The following is a 20,175-nucleotide window of genomic DNA, read 5'->3' as shown; positions in this document are numbered from 1 at the left end:
AAGCGCCTGGCAGCCCCCGGGAGCGCGGGGATGAGCGGGGTGTGGGGTGGGGCCGGATGCAGGGCCGGCTGTGAGCATCTTCCAAGTCTCGTTCTGTAATGGAAGGATTGCTAAAGCTCCCGAGCTGTGGTGATCCCAGGGGTCCCCCCCCGGCCCCAGGCTTTGTGACTCGAAGGCTGCACTGGTGCCTCCCTGAGCTTGTGGCACATCCCAGGTCCCCTTGGTTTGCCCAGGCTGCCCTAGGGTGGTGGTCAGGGAGTGGAGCCCTCTGGGTGCTCCTCGACCTTGAAAACTGCAATGATAGGATTCAGTTATGGCTGAACTGCTCTGATTTCTTCCTGCTTGGGGACTTCTGGGGGACTCTTGATTGATTTTGGATGCCCAGCCTGGTTCTGGGGGGCTCTGCAGGCTGGGGAGGGGTTCCTGTGCCCACTCAAGATAGCAGGAATAGGAGCATCAAGAATGGGGATGTGGGTGTCCTCCCCACAGGAGGTACCACTGTCAGCATCTTGAACCTGGAGGGTACCTGGACCACCAGCTGTGGCATCTCCTTGGATGCTCCAGGAACACCGCAGACATAAGGTGGCACAGGATGAGTGGGGGAGGAGGGTTCCCATGCCAGAGCAGAGAGGAGCTGGTCCTGTTGCATTGCCATGGAAAGGAGTCCTGTGGATGCCATGGGGCTGGGCTGTGTGGCTGCAGGGACCACGGGGGATGCTGGCCCTGCTGGTTGGTGACACAGAGTGACACTGTGGGTAGTGCTGGTGTGATGAGACAGACACTGTTTCTCTGTTCCCCCCCAGCTGAGTGGAGCCGACCCCGAGTGCAGCTGTGATGAAGGGGATGAGACCTCCCGCAAGAAACGGAGCAGGAGCCTGTAAGTGTCACATTGGGGTGGCATCAGGGTGTACCAGGGCTGTTTGTGGGGTCAGACACCTCTTCTGAGCCTTGCTGGTCCCTGCAGCCTTTGGGGTCCCCCCGTCTTGTTCCCCCGAACTTTTCTGGACAGAAAAGGGCTCACTTTGGACAGAGAGTGGGTTTTGGGGAGGATGGTTGTGGGGTGTTGGGGACATTGCACAGCCCATTTGGGAGCACCCCCGTTCTTTGACAGGGGGAAGACACAAGCTCTTGCTGGTGTCCTGGGGGAAAACAGCTTCCCCGGGTTCAGGGAGAGGACATGCAAATGGTGAAATCTGAGCTGGGGGCCTCCTTCCCGCTGGCCCCATGCCGGGAGGAGGAATGGGGAGGTGGAGTGGGGGGGTTTCCCACTGCGGGTCGGGCTCCAAACCTTGCGGCACATCAGCACATCGCAGTGCGCGGGCGGTGTGGTGGGAGCAGCGAGCACGGGGACCACTGAGGCACTCTGGCAGCCCCTCCACCTCTCCCGGTAAGGCTTTGGGCTGCCAAAAAGGGGCTCTGGGCAAGGACAAGGCAGCCGTGGCCTTTGCTTCCCATGAGCACAGCTGCAGCCGAGGGGGGGAGGCCGAGAGAGGATGTTTGGGAACGCACCGCCTCTGGTTTTGGACGCCAGATCGGGGTGTCACGGCCACAGGGGTCCCCTTGGCTGGGTCCCGTGCCCTGGGACACGTGTGTGCGGGCAGGTGGAGGAGCTGCACGTGGTGTGAGCGGCTCGGGGGGTGCGAGGGGGCCGAGCACAGGGACTGTGCACGCAGCTCGACGCCCCGGCCGGCCGTGCCTCCTGCCAGCGAGCGGCACTGTTGTCCCGCGTGTTCCTCGCCGCAGCCGCCTATTTTTAGCCCTTTTTATTATTTCCCCCCCCCAGCACTTGAAATGAAAACGCATCCCTGCAGCAGGGCCGTCCCCCTGTCCGCGTGTCCCTGCAGCGCTGGGGGAATCGGGCTGGTGGGGGGAGGCTCAGCCCCCCCGGCGTAGCGGGGTCAGGGGCGGTTGCACAGAGGGTTTTCTCCTCACCTTGAGCCGGCAGTGGATGCTCTGGGGAGCCTCTTGCCATCGCACAGCCGGCTATTGGCTGTGCCAGCCGCCCGCGGGGGTATTTATGGTGCCAGTGCCGGGGCTCGGCACTCGCCTCCCGTCCCGGCAGCGCTGCCGGCCCCATGTACCGCGCCATGGTGGACTTTTCCGAAAAATACCTGGAAAGGTAGGACTGCAGCATCCCGCGAGGAGGGGTGATGTGCTGTGCGGGGCGTGGTTTGCAGCAGTGCAGGGGGATGTGCGACCTTGCGGTCACGTTTGGGTGCAGGGGCAGGTCACTTTGTGGAGGCAACTCCAGAGCGAAACCAGCATTTTTTTACTGAATTATTTTTGCTGGGGCATTTATCCTGCAGTCTGGCTGCAGCTGTGGGCTGTGTGTGCCCAGGGCTGTCACAGCCTGGGTTGGTGCCACTTGCCCTTTATTTGCAAGAGGAGCAGCACGTGTAAGTCAGGGAACGTCCTTAGGAGGTGCTGGCTGGTGTGCTGCAGCTGGAAAATCCACCCACGAGCCACGATCACCTGCGAGCCCCAAAGCCCCGTGTGTGGCCGGCTGGCACTGTGCCCAGGGCTCTGCGGGTGGAGGTGACCCACGTGTGCCACACACACAAGGGCTGTTCAGTGCTCTGCCAGCCCTGCCGGGCGCCGAGCTGCTGCCCTGCTAAACTGGGAACACTGCTAAAATTGTTGTTGCTGGAGGGTGTGTGGGACGGCTTGTCCCGTGTGGTGGCTGGTCCTGGGCTGCCGGCAGCGCTGGCAGTGCGGTAATGGGAGGCAGATGGTGTTTGGAGTGTGAGGCTCTGTGTTTGGATCCGCTTTTCCCACGTTAGTGCTGAGCTGGTGCCTGGCAGCTGGCAGCAGTGAGGTGTGTGTCCTGCTGGAACCACAGCCCAGGTGGTGTGAAGGCAGCAAAACTCTCCGTGTCCCTCCCGAGGGCATGGATGGCACTGAGGACTGGGGGGTGTTATTGCCCTCTACAATCCTTCCATGGCTCAGGGTGCTCAGCACTTGAGGGACTGATCTCTGTGGTTGCTGCAGCTCTTTTTTTTCCCTGTGGATCACTGTATTTTACCCTCCCAGGACTGGAGAGAGCTGCGGGTCTGGAGAGTATCACTTGCGATCTGGGTTGCACCCTTGTGTTGAATTCCTCCTGTGCCTCTCATGTCCCTCGCCAGCCCTGGGATGGCTTGGCCAGGCAGAGGTGGCTCCTCTGAGCATCCTTGCACACCCACTGCTGTGCAACCCACTGTGGGAGGTGGCAGGGGTGGCCTGGCCATGCCGCCCTGGGGCCACATCCACGCTGGTGGCCTTGGTGGTGGGTGCAGGACGAGCATCCCGGGCCAGCCTGAGTGTCCCCGCTCCTGTGCCGGGGTGTCATGCACGACCTGTGCCACGAGGGGACAGCACCGTCCGCGCGTCCTCCCCGTCTCGTCCTGCACCTCCTGTCCCCTGCCTTGGCCCTGGGCAGCCCTCGCAGGGCCGGGCTGGGGCTGGGCTGGGCGGCGGGGGTCTCGTTTTCCCGTGGCACTTGCCAAAAATCTTTGTCCTGCTTTGTGCTGGCGGCAGTTTCCCGGGGGCACCCCGAGCCCTGTGCCCGGGTGCACGTCGGTCTGTCCGTCCAGGGACAGCAGAGCGGGGACCTGGGCAGGGACAACGTGGGGTGTCTTTGCCCCGACGCCCCTCGGTGCCATTCGCTTCCAGTCCCAACCACCCTGTCACGGGAATGTCCCCACGGCCATGCCCGTCCCGGGCTGGCACCGGAGACACGTGAGCACCAGTGGGTGCCCAGCCCTGTCCACGCAGCGGGGACACAGGGCAGCGCTGCTGTCCCCGCTCCGCTCCTCATCCCGCCCCGCCCCATCGCCGGCCCCGCTGCCTTCCCGGGATTCCTGCGCTCTATAAATAGCCCTCGTAAATCCTCGCCGCGATTATTTTTCCCCGCCGTCTCTTGAAAAGGCCCCACTATCCGCCCTCCTCGGCGCTGATTTTTTCCACCTTCCCTCGAGTTTCCCCAGCAACGGCAGAGCCGCCCGAAGCAGCGGCGGGGCCGACACAGCCCTCGCTCCCCCCCGCCCCGCGTCGCCTTTAAAGCCCCGTGGCAGAGCCCTCCCGGCCCCGCGCTGGCCGCTCCCCGCGCGATCGCGGCCCCGCGCCGGCCCCGCAGCGCCCGAGCCGCCGCTCCCCGCGGGGGCTGCCCCGCCAGCCATGCCCTTCTTCCGAGACCTCTCCAAGCCCCAGCCGCTGGAGTTCCACGCCGAGATGCTGCTGGCGGTGCAGAGACCCCACAACGGCAGCCTGCAGCGCCGGCACACCATGAAGGAGTAGGTGGAGGGCGCCGGGAGAGCGGGGAGAGGCTGCCGGAGGGTCCCCCCTGGGTGCTGGGTGTCCCCCCCCGACCCCTCGGCCGCCTGCTAAGAGTTGCTCTTCTCTCTAGAGCCAAGGACATGAAGAACCGGCTGGGGATTTTTCGGCGGAGGAACGAGTCCCCCGGAGCCAACCCCTCCGGCAAGCTGGACAAAGTGCTCAAATCCCTCAAGTAGGTGCTGCGAGAGGGGGGAGCGGGGGCCGTGGGGATCGGGGGTCGTGGGGATTGGAGACCACAGACTTGGGGATCAGGGGCTGTGGGGATCGGAGAGCATGGGGATCAGGGATCAGGGGCTGTGGGGATCAGGAATCGTGGGAATTGGAGAACATGGGGATCATGGATCAGCTGCCATGGGGATTGGGGGCTGTAGGGATGGGGGTTTGTGGGGATTGGGGACTGTGGGGGCTTGGGGACAAGCTGCAGTCAGGAGCTCCTCACCTCCTGGCAGGCTGGTTTTGCCCCATTTGGGGAAGCTGTGGACAAATAGTTTTTGTATCTGGAGGAGCATTAAAAATACTTTTTGGCTGAAAATGCCCCCAAGTGGGTGGGAGGTGCTGCCTGGGCAGTGGCACAGCAGCAGCTTGTGTTGGAAATGTACCTGATGGCAGCAATCTCCCAGTGCCTGTAGATGGAACTTTAACCAGCTGGAGGATGGTTTGAAAAACCACTTTGCTCTGGAGATGCTCCAGCAGCTGGAGACAAGCCCTCCCTACTCTTGCTCCTGGCAGCTTCTCCGGCTGCTTCAGGGGCAGCTGAAATCCCACTTTCCCTCAGCTCCTGGGCATCACCCGGAACTTTTCCAATTCTTGCTCAGGCACCCCAAGTGGCACAGCTGCCTGCACAGACCTCCTTGTGTCGGATTCTCTTCCTGCCAGTCTAAAGGCAGCAGTTTCCCTCTGGCAGAGCTGCTGTGGTGCTGCCTGGTGCAGAGCCCGGCTCTGCCTGCAGCTGCCCTGGCAGTGCCAGTGTGAGAGCCGGGGCCAGCCCCACCGGGGCACACAGCATGGCTTTGTCCACTGGAAATGTTGAGCAGGAGGCCAGGTTGGGAGCCAGGACCAGCCCTGCTGGGCACACAGCCTGGCTTTAGCCACTGGAAAGGTTTAGCAGGCGATGAAAGTGGCTTTTGCTGCTTTGTTTTGCCAACGCTCCGTCCTTCTCCCGCAGGCCCACTCCCGAGGAAGCACTCAAGTGGGGAGACTCCCTGGAGAAGCTGCTGCTGCACAAATGTAAGTGTGTGTCCACCTCTTCCACTTGTGTTTAATGCCAGAGGAATATCCAGACACGTGCATGGATAAAGCTGGGATTTCCTCTGTTAATCCCTTCCGGTGTTTGGGGACAGACCATGAAGAGAAATCAGGCTGTCCCTTATCTGCACCCCTTCTGCTCCTGCCTGGCCCGGGGAGGGAGTTGGTGACAGGGGCCAAGGGGAGCAGCTCAGGGCTGCAGCCCCCTGTTTGGGGAGGAAGTGATCCATGTCTGTGCAGTGGGACTGTGGAACAGGAGCTGCTTTAGACATCCCCCTCTCACATATCACAGCTGGGGCACCCCACATCATGGTCACGTCCTGCTCCCAGCCCATAGGGATGGCCAGGGGGTCCTGTCCCCGTTGCTGTCCCCACTCCAGCCCAGCCTCCCTCTTGGCTCTCTGTGCATGCTGGAGGTGTGGATTCAGCACACGGATGGGTTGCGTTGCTGTGCTGGCCTGGCAATGCCATCACTGCCTGTTTGCATGGGGGTGGTTTTTAGGACACAGTGTGGGGAGGTGGTTTAGGCTGCAGCTTTGCAGGGTTGCTGGGCTGAGGGTCTTGTGGGGCCATTCCCTGCCTGGGAGCCGTGAGTAGAGCCGTGTCCCTGTCCCCACAGACGGGCTCGCTGCCTTCAGGGCCTTCCTGCGCACCGAGTTCAGCGAGGAGAACCTGGAGTTCTGGCTGGCCTGTGAGGAGTTCAAGAAGATCAAATCCCAGTCCAAGATGGTCTCCAAGGCCAAGAAGATCTTTGCTGAGTACATCGCCATCCAGTCCTGCAAGGAGGTGAGGGCTGGCTCCCCCGCTGGCGCGTGGCTCCCTGGCACAGGGCTGCCTGAGAGCTGCTCATCAGCCCTGGTCTCTCTGCCCACAGGTCAACCTGGACTCCTACACCCGGGAGCACACCAAGGAGAACCTGCAGAACATCACCCGGAGCTGCTTCGACCTGGCGCAGAAGAGGATTTACGGGCTCATGGAGAAGGACTCGTACCCCCGCTTCCTGCGCTCTGACTTGTACCTGGACATAATTAACCAGAAGAAAGCCAGCTCCCCGCTGTAGGCCCAAGGACTGTCTCGGGGCAGGCTGGGAGCTGTGTGTTTACATGGAATTGGGCAGTGAAGGCCTTCCTGGGAGCCGGTGGGAGCGTGTTTTCCTGCTGCCACTCGTGCCCCCAAGCCATAATTCCTGCAGCAACAGACGTGGGGCAGCTGAAGGCACCGAGCTTGGGGCCGGGGGGACCGACACACCAAGCAGTCTGGTACTGCTCCATCGCGGGTACGACGCCTTCGGGGTGACTCTGGTGTGGATTTTAGCCAGGAGGGGAGCTCCCACGAGACTACTGTGAAGCAGTGCCCCGGCTGTGAGCGTTCCTGGAGGGCGGCGAGCGATCCCAAATTGCCGAGGAGGAGTTTTGAGCGGGGCTCCAGCGAGGGGACAACAGCACCACCATGAACACCACCCCGGATCAAAGCCCCGTGGCCTGGCCCAGCCCCAGGATGCTGCTGTGCTTCCCGGTGCCGTGGTGCCTCCCGGCTGCCCCGCGGCAGTGGCTGCAGGAGCCCGGCGCCTCCTCGGCTTGGTCCCCCCGGGAGCAGCGAGAGCCGGGTCCTCCCCCTGCGCTGGGGGTGTGCAAACCACCCCCTCCCACCCCACCCCTGGTTTATTTATTGACCTCCTCTAGCTGGACATTACTGTGTAATAGGAAATCCCCGTGTCCCTTCCCGTTCCCAGATGACAAGTGCAATATTTGTGTGTGTCGCGGCCGAGTTCTCCGGCGGAGTGGATGCCTTTTTTTTTTTTTTTTGGGTGTGTACATTTTGTAAGTAGCGGGTTTTACCTGACAGACCATTCCCTGGCAGCAGGCCGCTGGGGGAGCCTGGTGTATATATCTCATGCCCTGACGACGGAGGGTTTGGTGATGGAGAAAAGCAGCTCTGTGCAGCAGACGCTCTCCTGACTCTGGATAACAATACTGTGTTTTGGGAAGTGGGGGTTCCTGCTGGCCCTGGCAGAGCGGGGTGGACTGCCTGCCTCCCAGTTTACAGTGCAAAGCATCTCTGCAGCTAGAAAAAAAAACAAACATTGTCATGGTCATAGGTAAATAAAAGGAGAATATAATTTCTTGTAGCTGCCTTTTCTTTGTGGCACGTTTGTCAGCACTGGTGGAGCCCTCACTTCACCCAGGAGCATAAAATCCTATTAGTGCATGGCTAAAGAAGGGAAAATCTGGTTCCATGAATTTCTGAGCTGTTTTTTATGATGGACCAGCAGCCAGATGCTCCTGAGGCCTGGGTGTAGGAACATAGTTTTGCCCAAAACGAGACTGTTCCCAAGGCCTGTGGTTGCTGTTTAAACACAACAGGGCAGGAACCTCTGACCACGGGAATGCCCAGGCACACAAGTGACCTCCTGTAGCTCTGGGTCCCTCTGGGGATGCACCAAAAGCAGCAACAAAAATCCCAGCAGTGCTATTCCAGGTCTGTGCTGGCAGGGCTGCTCCTCCCCAGCAAGGGCAGCACCCTGGCAGCTCTGGTGTGGGATGCAAATGTTTTTTAAAGGCTGTTCCTGGTGTGTTTGGTAGAACACCAATGTCCTGTACCACTCACCTGCTTGTGATCGCTCAGGAATGTGCTTCTGGTGCCACAGGGCTGTGCTGAGCCATGGGATGGCTGGCACAGAGGAGCTGCTGGAGATGCCCAGGCTGCCCCAGCAATGCCACCTGGGTATCAGCTCTGCCCAGCAGATACCATCTCTTCTGGGGAACTGTCTGTGTTTCCCCCCTTTAAACAGCCAGCAGGTGATGGCCAGCTGGGGAATCTGAGGCAGAGCTGAGGGCTCCCCTCAGGACTTGGCTGGAGGTATCAGGGTTGGTGGGAAGCCTGTGTGGCTCTCCTGGAGTTGCTTTTGGCACCCCAGGCTCGAGGCTAGTGTGACCCAGTCACTGACCCCGGAGCTGCTGGGACCCAGTGGGTGGGTGCACCCTCCCAGCTTCCTCCTCCAAGCCAGACCCTCCTCTTTCTCCTGGCATTGTGGAGAGCCTTCATCTCCTCTCTGTCTCAGCTCGGAGGATTTCCCTCCATACCTGGAGTCATCACAGATTTTCTTGCACTGCCCTGCTTTCTCAATCCCCCATGTCCCCCTGATCTCCCTTCACTCCACCCCAAGCCATCAGTGTTAGGAAACTTGCAGAGTTCCTTTGTTGGTCCCCCACTCCATGTCCCCAGGCTCCCAGGGGCAGCCACAGGGGCTCAGGGGGCTCTGGGGGTACTGGGCAGCTCAGTACCTGCCATTGCCTTCTCTCTGCCCTGAGTGCCAGGTCCCGTGGTGCTGCTGATTCCCAGGAGCATCCCAACCCACAAACCATGCTGTGTTTCGAGCCTACAACCCGCCTTGCCTGTGGGAATTATCCCAGCCCAGGCAGGCAGGGAGGGCTGGAGCTGCCCTGGGACATGTGGGACAGGAATCTGGTGCTCGACTTTGATCCCTGCAGGGGACAGAGGCACCGGTGTGTGAGAGGAGGAGCCCTGGGCACATGGGGTGAGTCCCTGGAGCGGATGGAAATAGCCCTGGGTGAGTGGCAGGAGGGGGTTATTGCTGTAAGAGAATTTATTGCTGACCTGCAGGGCACTGAGTCACTGGGCAAACACCATCCCCATCCCCACGTGTGGGGAGCACTCGATTCTGGGGAAAGGCAGGGCTGAGCTGAGAGCTGGGAATGCCACGTGCTTGTCCCGTGTTTTCCTGGGATGGCCAGTGCCCTCTGCAGCAGGACAGGTCTCATCATGGACCTTGTGGTGACACTGAAGCACAGCTTTGTCCTCTCTGTGCTGCAGCAGAGGAGCTGTGACAGCTTCTCCAAGACTTTGTGCCTCAGGGCGAAGGATATGGGGAACTTGGAGCATCTGGATGGGAACTGGGTGGGGGAGGTCAGTTCATGGGGAGGGTTTGTTCTGAGGGACACTGGTTGGGATGGAGATACAGCCCCACTGCCTGAGCAGCAACTTGTGCAGGAGATCAGGGGACAGGGAGCTGCTACAGGGACACTGAGCTTACAACACAAACAGAAGGGGGACAGAAATGTCCTTATTTAGCACAAAACAAGATGTCCAGGCCAAAATCCAATCATGCAAAGAGAAGAAAATATTGACTTGTCAATGCCAGTGCCACAAGCCTGAGCGGTAGAAATGGTAATTAGGTATTCCTGATTCCTAATTCGAGGCACAACCTCAACCCAAGCAGAGCTGCTGACAGCTGCAGGGATGTTCCCAGGGCAGCAATGCTGAAATCCTGGGGGGGGTCACCTGGCTGGGGATGGCCCTGGGGGTGGAGAAGTGGCCATTACCTGCAGCCAAAGCCACCCAAGCCATGAAGGTGGTGGGTGGCACAAAGGTGACAGTGACAGGGTGACAGCCCCTCCTGGGCTCATCCCAAGGCTCAGGTGTGTGCAGGCAGCTGCCTCTGGCCATCGCTGCCCTTTCACACTGTGGCTAAAGGCAATTTCCCAGCGTGGAAACCAGTGCCTTCCAAAATAGGGAGCACCTTATCTCAGCAGATAACCAGGATTTATCTCGGGGCTAAAAATGAGTGGTTGCTGAGTTGCAAGTAGTTACAACTCGCTGTGTTTGTTATGTGCAAACAGGGCAAAGTCCACCCTGGAGCGGGTGCTCTCGGGTCATTCCTGGGACAAAGCTCACCCAGCTCAAGGCAAAGCACCCCAGGGAAAGGATTTATGTGGGAAAATGGGAATAATCACCAAGAAGGGCTGAAAGCCTTGATAGGTTCAAAAAATGACCTGATCCTGTATGTGAAAAAGGCTAAGACTCCTGGGAAAAACATCTTAAGGTTTTTAACATCCCGGTTCCCTCACACCCTCAGGGACGAGGAGGTTGGGATGAACCAAAAGCACTTGGGGAGGCTGGTAAAAGTCTTACCTGTCCCAGGTGATGGTTTTGACCCTTCAAGTGTCCCTCAGCTCAGTATTTCATCAACTTTCTCCTGCAGCAGCCAGAGGTGGGTGCAGGGGTCACCTGTGATTTACAAAAGCAAATGAAATTCTGAAAATAGCAGCTACATGAAAATCCAGCTCAAGCTGTTGAGAACCTCTTGGATGAAGATTTATTGGGAGAAGGTAATGAGGAGTGTGGGCATCCCCTGCTGGGGCTGTGCTGTGAGGCCTGGCTTGGCAGGTGAATGTTTGGAGCACTGGGGTTGCAAGGGGCTTCATTCTGGAGCTGGCTGGAGGCCATGAGCATAAAGAAATAAAAAGTTTGCCTTTTTATTTCTACAGAAATGAAATTTTACCTTTTTGGCAGGTGTGCACTGTGCCCTGAGACACCTCAGCAGTGCACAGTGTTTCCTGGGCTTTTCCAAGGCACCATCCTGGAGTATAAACTTACCCAAATAAACATAACTTTCTACTTAGCAAAATAATTCCTTGGACCCCTGATTAGACAAATATTCTCAGAATAGAAACAAGGCTACTTTATAGCCACAGACTAAACATAGCTTGGCAGTCAGATACTGAAACTGCCGACACAAGAATTCCCCTGCTCGGGGAAACAGCTGACCTGCGAGTTCCTTCACCCCTCTCAGAGCTACCAAGGCTTATCAGGAGCACTCTGAGCTCTAATTTGGGTGGCTGAGATGCCCAGGAGCTGCCTGGAGAGCAGCCACGGGAGCACCAGTCGTCTGCCTGGCGGGGATGGAGATTGGGGTTGGTTTGGGTTTGTCTGGGGACTTTGGCTTCCCCCGGGTTTGATAAGGACCTGAGGGTGCAGAGCTGTGTTTGAGGGCTCTTGTCCTTCCAGATGGTGACCCTGGTGACCCTCAGAAGGGCTGGTTGAGGGAGGTGAGGGGGAAACCCAGCTAGGCAGTGCCAAGGGTTGTCATCCTGCCCAGGGGAGCTCCAGACAGTGATTCCCTTCTGGTGCATCCTTGGATTGAGGCTGTGAGGACAAGTGCCACCAATTTCTGCACTGCCATTGGCAATGTCACTCCTGAACAATCCAAAGGAGCAAAGGTAGAGAAAATAAAATGCTCCTGAAGTAAAAATAAACCCAGTCAGGCTCAGAGGCTGCCTGTCAAGGACATAAAACCAGCTCTGCTGGGCTGGTGCCAGGACAGGAAATCCAGGAGTCCCCTGGGTGCTGCTCACTCACTCGGGAAGCATTGTTATTGCTCATTTTCTGATTCCTCTCCACATTAGGTCATTTTTACTCAGCTCATCCAGCTCACACATTCCCCGGAGCTGGGGAAGGAGGGAGCAATAACACCGAGGCCGGGCCAGCCCTGGGGCCGGGGGGGAGCTGGAGAAAAGGACGCTGAAAAATCCTGTCCTTTGTTGCTGAGCAGCCCTGCAGGGCCCGGACACAGGGAGGGGATGAGGGGGACCTGCTCCACAGAGTGACCCACTGGCAGCACCCCCCACTCCCTCTGGGTACCCCCAAGCTGTGCAGGGATGGATTCTCACCTTGGAAAGGTCCAGGACCCCCTGTTTTCCTTGCCTTCATCCCTCGTCAGAGAGTAAGGAAGGGGAGGTGGGGGAGAGGAAGAAGAGCCAAGCAGGAGCAGGTGGGGACTGCACACAGGGTGTTTGCATAGGAGCCATTTGCAAGTAATTTCTTGTCCCTTCCTGAACTAATGGGGCAATTATTTCAGGACACACGTGTTTCTCATGGAAAGTTCCACGCAGTCCGTGCGTCAGCTCATCAGTGGAGCAACCCTGTTCTCCCCAGTGTGATCACAGTGTTTCTAGACAAAGACAAGTGGGCGAAACCTCCTGCTCCTGGGACTGGGGACAGCAGTGACCGGTCACAGAGCACCAGGCAAACCTCCTGGCCCAGGGCAAATCAGCAGCTCAGCATCAATGGGCTCACGTGCTGAAAGCTGATCCTCAGAACAGACACTGCTCTGCTCTTTGATGTGACCCCTGTGCTTGACATGGGATGTTTGTGTCTGATTTTGTGCCCTGTTCCCTCCAACCAGCTCAACAGAAATTGGAGGGGGTCCTGCAGAGGCTGCTGAGGTGGTCATGGACCTCGGACACAGGACCCGTGTGGAGGGATGGAGAGGGGTGGGATCTAACAGCATCCTGCAGCCTTGGGAAGGACAGCTAGAAAGGTGATGGAGCCAAACTTTGCTTGGTAGCACCAGGTGACAAAATAAGGGACAACAGCCACAGTGTGTGACAATTTACAGAGCTCCAGCTTGGACAACTGGAAGAATGTTGTCATGTTAAGGCTGATACAGTAGAAAAACAGGCCCCACAGAAGTAGGGGGTCTCCACTGTTGGAAGTGGTCAAGACTTGACCAAAGTCACAGCTGACCTGCCCTGGTGCTGACAGTGTTCCTGGTGTGAGGGAGGGCTGGACCAGAGAGCCCAGGGATGACCCCTGGTGCACTGAGGAGCCTGTCCCGTGCTCTGCAGGTGGACGTGGACAAGGTGTCCCAGGACACAGGTACTGAGCCCACGGGAGATGAGGGACAGAGGTGCAGGAGGCCAAAGTCCTCACGTGAAGATGAATCCTCTGTTTTCCTACAAGAAACAAATTCAATTTCAAGGCTTGAGGACGGGTCCTTTGTGTCCATGCCGGACTGAGGGAAGAGCTCCTTCCCTCTGCCCTTTGGCCACTCACAGGCTGCTTGATTCTGGGTAAAAGGTGAGAGCTAAGAGCCAAAAATTGGACTGGGTTGGGCCGTGGGATGGCAACATGTAGCTCAGGGTGGCATCTCTGCTGTCTCCAGCTGCCCTGACCCCAGATCACACAAGCTCATCTCCCTCAATGATGGATACACAATTTTGATCTCCAGATTACTCTGTTTTCCAGAATTAATTTTTGAAATAATTTTTTTTTTTGGCCCTATGAACACGACAACCACCCAACACATGAGCAGCACTGCTAACTGTGCAGGGGTCAGATCTGGGGTGGGGACACTGAATGGCTCTTGCAGGTCTTCCCTGATGTATTTTATTTAATTTGTATGCAATTTTTATGTCATTCTGTAGGGAAGGTGTTTTAGGGATGCTGGATGAGGCACCCTGGGAGATGTAATCCCAGCTGTACTCCAAAGCACATGGGCAGTGGTGAATCCCGTGGTGGCTGGTCAGGGGCATCACGTGTTGTTTTAAAGTGCATATAAAAGGTGTTGTTTGCTTCCAATAAACGGATTTGAGTGGTTGAACCCTCAACTATCCGGGTTGTGTGGGTTTATTATTTATTATATTAATAAAGCCATATCATTTGTATGCAAACAATTGAGTTAATTAACTAGAATCAGGGAGCCAAAGTGTTGTTAGAAGTAGGAAGTCTGATAAGTTGATACAGCCAGTCTTCCCTTCTCTATAATAAATAGAGAGGAAGGAAGTGGGATGGAAGCCCTTGCAAATCACGTTTTAAATAGTGACAACTTTTATGGCTGAGCCATAAAATCGTAGTTCCTGAAGCACTGGCACAACGTTAAATAGATGATAATTATGGACACACTCATTACTGCAGCTTCATTACAGCCCAGGAATTGAGTCCTCTGTGCCTGCACTCATCTGCTGCCAGGTGTCCAAGTGTCAGGGAGGTTATTTCCCTGGAGTGCTCACCACCTCTCTGCCTGCTTTTCCACCGGCTGAGGGTCCAGCCAGGCTGTTCTCAGCAGACAGGACAATGTTCCCTGTCCCTGTGGGCAGTTTTGGGACACCCAGCCCCCAGCCCCAGACCAATCTCACAAGGTACAATCCCTCCCTGCCCTTCCTCTGCTGCACAACAAGGAGCCTCAGGAGCAGCTTCAGGGCCACGTGTGAAGATGCAGAGTGGTCTCAGCTTGGACCTGCTGGTACAAAAGGGCTTCAAGGGCACTGGTCCCTCTGCAGGGGGGTGTTTTAGAGGGATGAAAGTGTGCTGGGAAACGTGGCAGCCCTTGCTGGCTCCTCATTCAGGCCCACTCCATCCTCTGGACCATTCAGGGCTCCATCTTTCACAGATTTCACAGAATATTCCGAATTGGATGGGACCCACAAGGATCACTGAGCCCAGCTCTTGAGTGACTGGTCCCTAAAGGGCTTGAACCCAGTTATCAACACTGTGCTCTAATCTCCTGAGCTCAGCTCAGGGTCTGAGGTGCTCACCAGAGACTCCCATGACCTGCAGTGTGACCCCACGGGGGAGCCTTTTACTCTCTCCCCTGAAAGCACCTGGGTAGGAAGAGGAGACCCTGATGTGCCACTTTGTCCTCACAGATCAAGGCAAGAACTTGGAGTTCTCCTGGTTCTGGAGAGGCAAAGCCTCCTGAGGAAGCTGGGAAGGCACTTTTCTTCTTGAGTTTGTGGCTGCACACGTTTGTGGAGGCAGTTGTGCTCCCTGTCAGCCAGCCTGGGACCTGCAGAGGGGTCAGACACTGCAGATGTTTCCCAGGCTCTAGTTTTAAAGACCCCACTTGCTTGGACTGTTCCCCAGGCCCATCCTCTTGCTCTGTCCATCTCCCCTGTTTCTGGGAATGGCTGAAGCTCCTGCTTGCTGGGTAAAGGCAGAATTGGGAAATTCAGCAGTTTTTTTTTGCCCTGAGGGTCCTGTCTCCCCCACGTGCTCCATGACCCTGAGATGAGCTCAGGTGGTCAGAGCATGGTGCCAAGAACACCAGGGTTGTGGGTTTGAGCCCTATATGGGCCATTCACTTCAGAGTTGGACTCAATGGTCCTTGTGGGTCCCTCCCAGCTCAGAACATTCTGTAATTTCTTGAGTGGGACCTTTAAAACCATTGAATGTGGGTCCTACTGCCTGGGCTTGACACCCTCTCTGCTCTGTGCTGTGTTTCTCTGTTTGAGGATCTCTGGAAGGGCCTCCTCCCACCTGGGCTCAGCTGAGATTGGGCTCAGTCTGTGCAGTGACTGGAGGCACCAAACCAACCCTCACTGGTAGAGATCTGCAGGAGCAGTGGGACCCAGGGGAGGGGACAGGGCTGGCTACCATACAGTCCCTGGCATTTCTCCTCCTCTTCCTCCTCCCTGGTCCTCCTCACCCTGCCCTGCACTCTGTTGCCCCTGCCCACCCTCTCCTGCATCTCTGCTCCAAGCTGCTTGTGATAAAAGAGCTGGTGAATCTGGGTCTTACTGTGTGAGATGTGGGGACTTCTACTGGCAGAGCTGCCAGGCCCTCCCAAAGGGGCTTGGCATCTGCAGACACATCTGGGCTGGCTGGGGACACTGCTGGGCAGGTGCCCCAAGCTTTGAACATGCACAGGTTTGTCTTCAAAGCATCATGGCCAAATTTCAAGTGGCACTCAGAAAAAAGTGCCTGGGTCCTGCTCTGAGGAGTGTCCACGTAGGAAAAGGTGGAATGGCTTCAAACTGACAGAAAGTAGGGTTAGATGGGATACTGGGGACTAATTGTGCCCTGTGAGGGTGGGGAGGCCCTGGTACAGGTTGCCCAGAGAAGCTGTGGCTGCCCCTGGATCCCTGGAAGTGTCTAAGGCCAGGTTGGACGGGGTTTGGAGTAACCTGGGCTGGTGGAAGGTGTCCCTGCCCATGGCAGGGGGTGGAATGAGATAAGGACTCTCCCAACTCAAACCATTCTGTGATTCCACCCCATCACTTCCCCCAAGCACCCCAAATTTAAGCCCTCTGCTGTCAGACACCCCATTTGCTCTGCTCCAAGAAGATCCTCCTGCTGTCCCCCACCATTCCATGGCTGCACAGAGTCATCAGGATTTGTCAGACAAGGAGACAGTGCTGGAAAGCCCCGGGTGGGAGCAGGGGTTGTGGAGCCCCACTGGCTGCCCTGTGCCTTCCTGTGGTGCTGCACTCGGTTATTTCCAGCTGTGGCTTTTGGAAACCTTTGGTGCTTTTGCCACTTTTAGTCCTGGCAATCCAGTAACTGCTCCTGGCAGGGCTGAGGCTCTGCATTTTCTGGAAAAACCTTAAAATGCTCCAGAGTGTCAGAGCGATGCCAACTAAGGGAAAAAAAACCTACCAGCAGAACAAAAACCGGTCTTTTTCCAATCAAGCTCCAGTGTTGTTGTATTTTTCTTAAAGAAAAACATAACTACTTTTTATTTCCTGGATCAGACTGGCCCCTGCAAATGCACTCCCCATTGTGCTGAGCTCCTAAAATAACTGCAGTTGTTAATGGAAATAAAGCCCTGAGAGAATCAGCCGTTCCTGTCTCACCCTCCAGCCCCCCTGAGGTGCCACAGACCCCTGTGCAGGGTGACAAATCCCCGCCCTGGCAGTTCCTGTGGGCTTCAAATCCCAACTGCCTTTGTGAGGGGCCATCCTGAGATGTGTGTCTTCACAGGGTGGCATAAATCAAGGCCAGCAGAGCATGGCAGGGCTGGCTGGGTTTGTTGGTGTATCCCAGCAACATTTAACCTCCTCAGCTGCGGGGTCAGCAGTGCCTGAGTCTCGTTCCACATCCCAGGGGTGAGGTATTTCCTGGGCTCTGTTCCATCCTACCACATCCAGCACAGGCAATACGGCCCTTGGTTCAGCCAGAGATTCCCAGATTAATTTTTTGGGAGTGCTGAAGACCTGCATGTTCCAGGTCAGGCAAACGAGCACTCACAGCACTTGTTGAAATCCCTCAAATAGTTGTTTGTTGTTGTTTAAAAATTGCTTTTCACTAACCTTTTCCTGGCCTCCTGCTGTCTCCCCTAAGAGGGGACCTGGAAGGCCAGGGGACATCCACCCACCCCTAGGTATGGGACATGGGTCACCTCGGTGGGCAAAGGAGGTGGCTCTGTGGGTCTGCTCTGCAGTGGAGATACTGGGATTTGTGCCAAGCTATCTCCTGGAGACAGGAGAGGAGGGTCATCCCTTTGATGGATGGTGAAAGTGCCCTCATGCCTCTCCCGGGAAAGGCCCTTTCCCAGGGCAGGGTCTGCAGCCTGTTTTCTGGAGGTGTGTGGGGAGCAGGGCTTTGTTCTGCTTTGCTGCTCCATCCGAGCACGGCTCGAGTGCAACCCCCTGTGTGGATCCACCATGGAGGGCTGGGGGAGCCCTGCCCACCCTGCCTGTGGTGCTCCAGGGATGTTCAGGGTCTTTCCCGTGGAGCCATGGCCTCGTGGTAGGAACTCTGCTCCCAGCCCAGCTCCTGACCTGTCCGTGTGGGACCCCCAAGCCCTGAGCAGGACTCATGTCCTGACCTTGTCCTTGGGGGGTGGATCTGCTGCCTCCTCTCCCACAGGCACAACTATGTTTACAAGGGGCTATTTTAGGCTCCTTTTGCAGGAAACTACAGAAATCCTCCTAAAAAGTAGATCAAGACCACCCTCTGGCCAAGTCCCTGGTGAGGATGCCCTGTGTTGGAGCCACAGGGCTCCAGGGCACGGCTCTGATTTCCCAGGGAAGGACTGAGCTCTGCCAGGGCTTTTGCAACCAGAGCTGGCCTCTGTCACACTGCTGGGAGCTGGAGCTGGGGCTGGGCCAGGCTGACATCATTCCCAGAGCGATGGTGCCTTGCTGTGCTTCACCACATGGCTCCTTCCAGCTCCCACAGCCCTGCTGGCACCTGCTCTTCATCCCATCTCAGCTCATCCTGGCCTTCATCCCACAGCCTCCCTTGCACACTGCAGGCTTTGGGGGGAGCACAGTCCATGGGTGGAAGGGTTGGGCCCAAGCCCTGTCCCCCCTGTCAGCAGCTCCCCAGAGCATCAAATCTCCGAGTCTTCTGCAGGGATTGGCTTCATTTTATTTTGAGGGTTTAAGGCTCACCTTTTCCACCACTTTCTGCTCACCCAGGTGACTGGGGCCCATCCTGGGTATCAGGAAATCAGGAATTACCTTCTCTGAATGCAGGGAGATCTCCCAAAAGAGCTGGGAGGTGGCATGGAGAGACGTGGCTTTGTCCCAGGCCACCAAGGTCCGTGTGATGTGATGTGCTGTCACGGTGGGTGTTGATTCCTGAGGGAGGTGAGAGCCAAAGACAGTCCCTGGGGTGGTGTTGAGCTGTGTGTCACCATCCTGCTCCATGGGCACCATCAGCCTCTTCACACCTTGCCCTGGAGTGGTGGCCCTTTCCTGGTGCACTGGTGTGATGAGTTTGGACGTTCTCAAGCCTGTGTCACCCACACCCAGAGGTCTCATCATGGCCAGTGCTGAGGCCTCAAACATGTTCTCCACAAGCAGGTTTTGTGCAGGTCACCCATGTCTTGTCCTCCAGCCAAGGTCTTGGGGAGAACAAGGTGCATGGCCAAGGGCTGGAGCTGCTCCTGGGGCGAGCTGAAGGGCTCATTGTGGACCTGCAGGAGCAGCTTCTGATCATTTCCCTTCTTGGAGTTGCATTTCTCGATGTAAAGGGTAGAAAATCCAGCTGTGGGGAGAGCAGGGGTGACTGTTCTCAGCTGAGCTGCTCCCTTCAGAGGTGACCACAGGGAGGAGGAACCTGGGTGGCCCTGTCAGCTGGCACAAGGACAGGGCTCCCCCACCCCCTGGCTCTTTTGAAGTAGCCATGGTCCTCCTGGGAGCAGTCTCAGGTTTGGGACTGGATCCAGACTGTTGCAGAGCGTTTCTTAGAACTCTCCCCAGTTTCTGTTTCAGTCATTTCTGTGGCTGTGTCTCTCCTGCCTCCCAGTTCGTCTCCTGCCTTCATTTCACACACTCTCACTTCTGCAGTCCAGGATCACTTCTGCTCCACGTGGCTGCACCACGGGCTGCTGTGTGGGTGGGGAAAACATCAGGGATGGGGCACCAGACAGGAATGTGGGAGGGTAAAGGGCTGAACCTGCTGGGACGCTCCCACACTCCTGTCCCAGGTGATGAGGCTCCTCCTAGACATGATCAAGGGTGGCACCACTCCAATGCCCAAACCCTCCCTGTCCTTTGACCGTGTCCTGCAGCAGGTTCCTCCAAAGATGGACAAAAGGCCAGGTCAGCATGAGCACGAGGTGTATCTGCTATCACCCAGGGCGGGGCAGGGAGGGGCAGCCCCACCAGCCCCTGCCTGGCGACACTGTGGGGTGAGTCACAAGTGACATGGCACGTTCAGGGTCACTGGGATTCAGTGATTCATCTCCAGGAGTCTCTGTTGCACTGGCTCTGCCGCATGACTGGGGCTAGAACAGGATACAGAAGAGTCCCTTGACCTGGACCTTCAGCAAACCCATGGCCAGACCTGCAGGGCACTGGCCAGGGCTCCCAAGCTGCCAACAGCTCCCAAGTGACTCCTGCTGGAGGCCACATCCTGACCACCCTTCAATGGAAAGCACTGACTGGGTGCTGTTTCTCCTTCAAACAACAGGGGAGATCCTGGCAGGAAGGTGGTCCTGGGGCTGAGACCAAGGTCAGAGGTCTGGAGTGATTCCCGGCTCCTGAACTGGCTGAGAGCCTGCATGAGGACACAGCATCCTGGTGGGGCCATCCTGAACCAGGGTTTGCTGGTGCCAGCACGTCCTCCCAGGGCATGGATGAGGGGAAACTCTTCTGACCAGCACATGGGATTTGGAAGACCAGGTCCTCAAGGGATTCAGGGGGCTTTGTGGGCCATGAACAGAACAGCACCTCAGCTGGAAGAAAAGGGATGGGCTTTGCCAACTGAAATCATGGAGAGTCTGAGGCAGCCTCGTGGTTGGAGCAGGGAGGGGGAGTTCTGGTCCCCTCTCCAGGGACTTCCAGCATCTTGTGTGCAGCTCAGTGG

At 57.2% G+C, this 20,175-nt stretch overlaps 1 protein-coding gene across 8 annotated transcripts in view; it reads left to right on the top strand.

The window, feature by feature from the left end:
* RGS3 (regulator of G protein signaling 3) overlaps nt 1-7,687 on the top strand; it is a 93,391-nt gene extending 85,704 nt beyond the window's left edge. For 6 of the 8 annotated variants that reach the window (XM_027687768.1, XM_027687766.1, XM_027687769.1 and 3 more), the window contains 5 exons: nt 804-877; nt 4,385-4,486; nt 5,480-5,541; nt 6,179-6,345; nt 6,434-7,687. In XM_027687768.1, the coding sequence (XP_027543569.1) occupies nt 804-877; nt 4,385-4,486; nt 5,480-5,541; nt 6,179-6,345; nt 6,434-6,619 (591 nt within the window). In that variant the 3' untranslated portion in view covers nt 6,620-7,687. Of the gene's footprint in view, nt 1-803; nt 878-1,804; nt 2,120-4,119; nt 4,272-4,384; nt 4,487-5,479; nt 5,542-6,178; nt 6,346-6,433 lie in introns of those variants that run through there. The other 2 variants (XM_027687774.1, XM_027687773.1) reach the window with 2 other exon arrangements.
* The last annotated feature ends 12,488 nt before the right edge of the window (nt 7,688-20,175 follow it).

This window comes from Neopelma chrysocephalum, unplaced genomic scaffold, assembly GCF_003984885.1.
Source record: "Neopelma chrysocephalum unplaced genomic scaffold, ASM398488v2 Primary Assembly neopelma1_74, whole genome shotgun sequence".
Taxonomy (NCBI): domain Eukaryota; kingdom Metazoa; phylum Chordata; class Aves; order Passeriformes; family Pipridae; genus Neopelma; species Neopelma chrysocephalum.
This window is presented reverse-complemented; position numbering and strand designations above follow the sequence as displayed.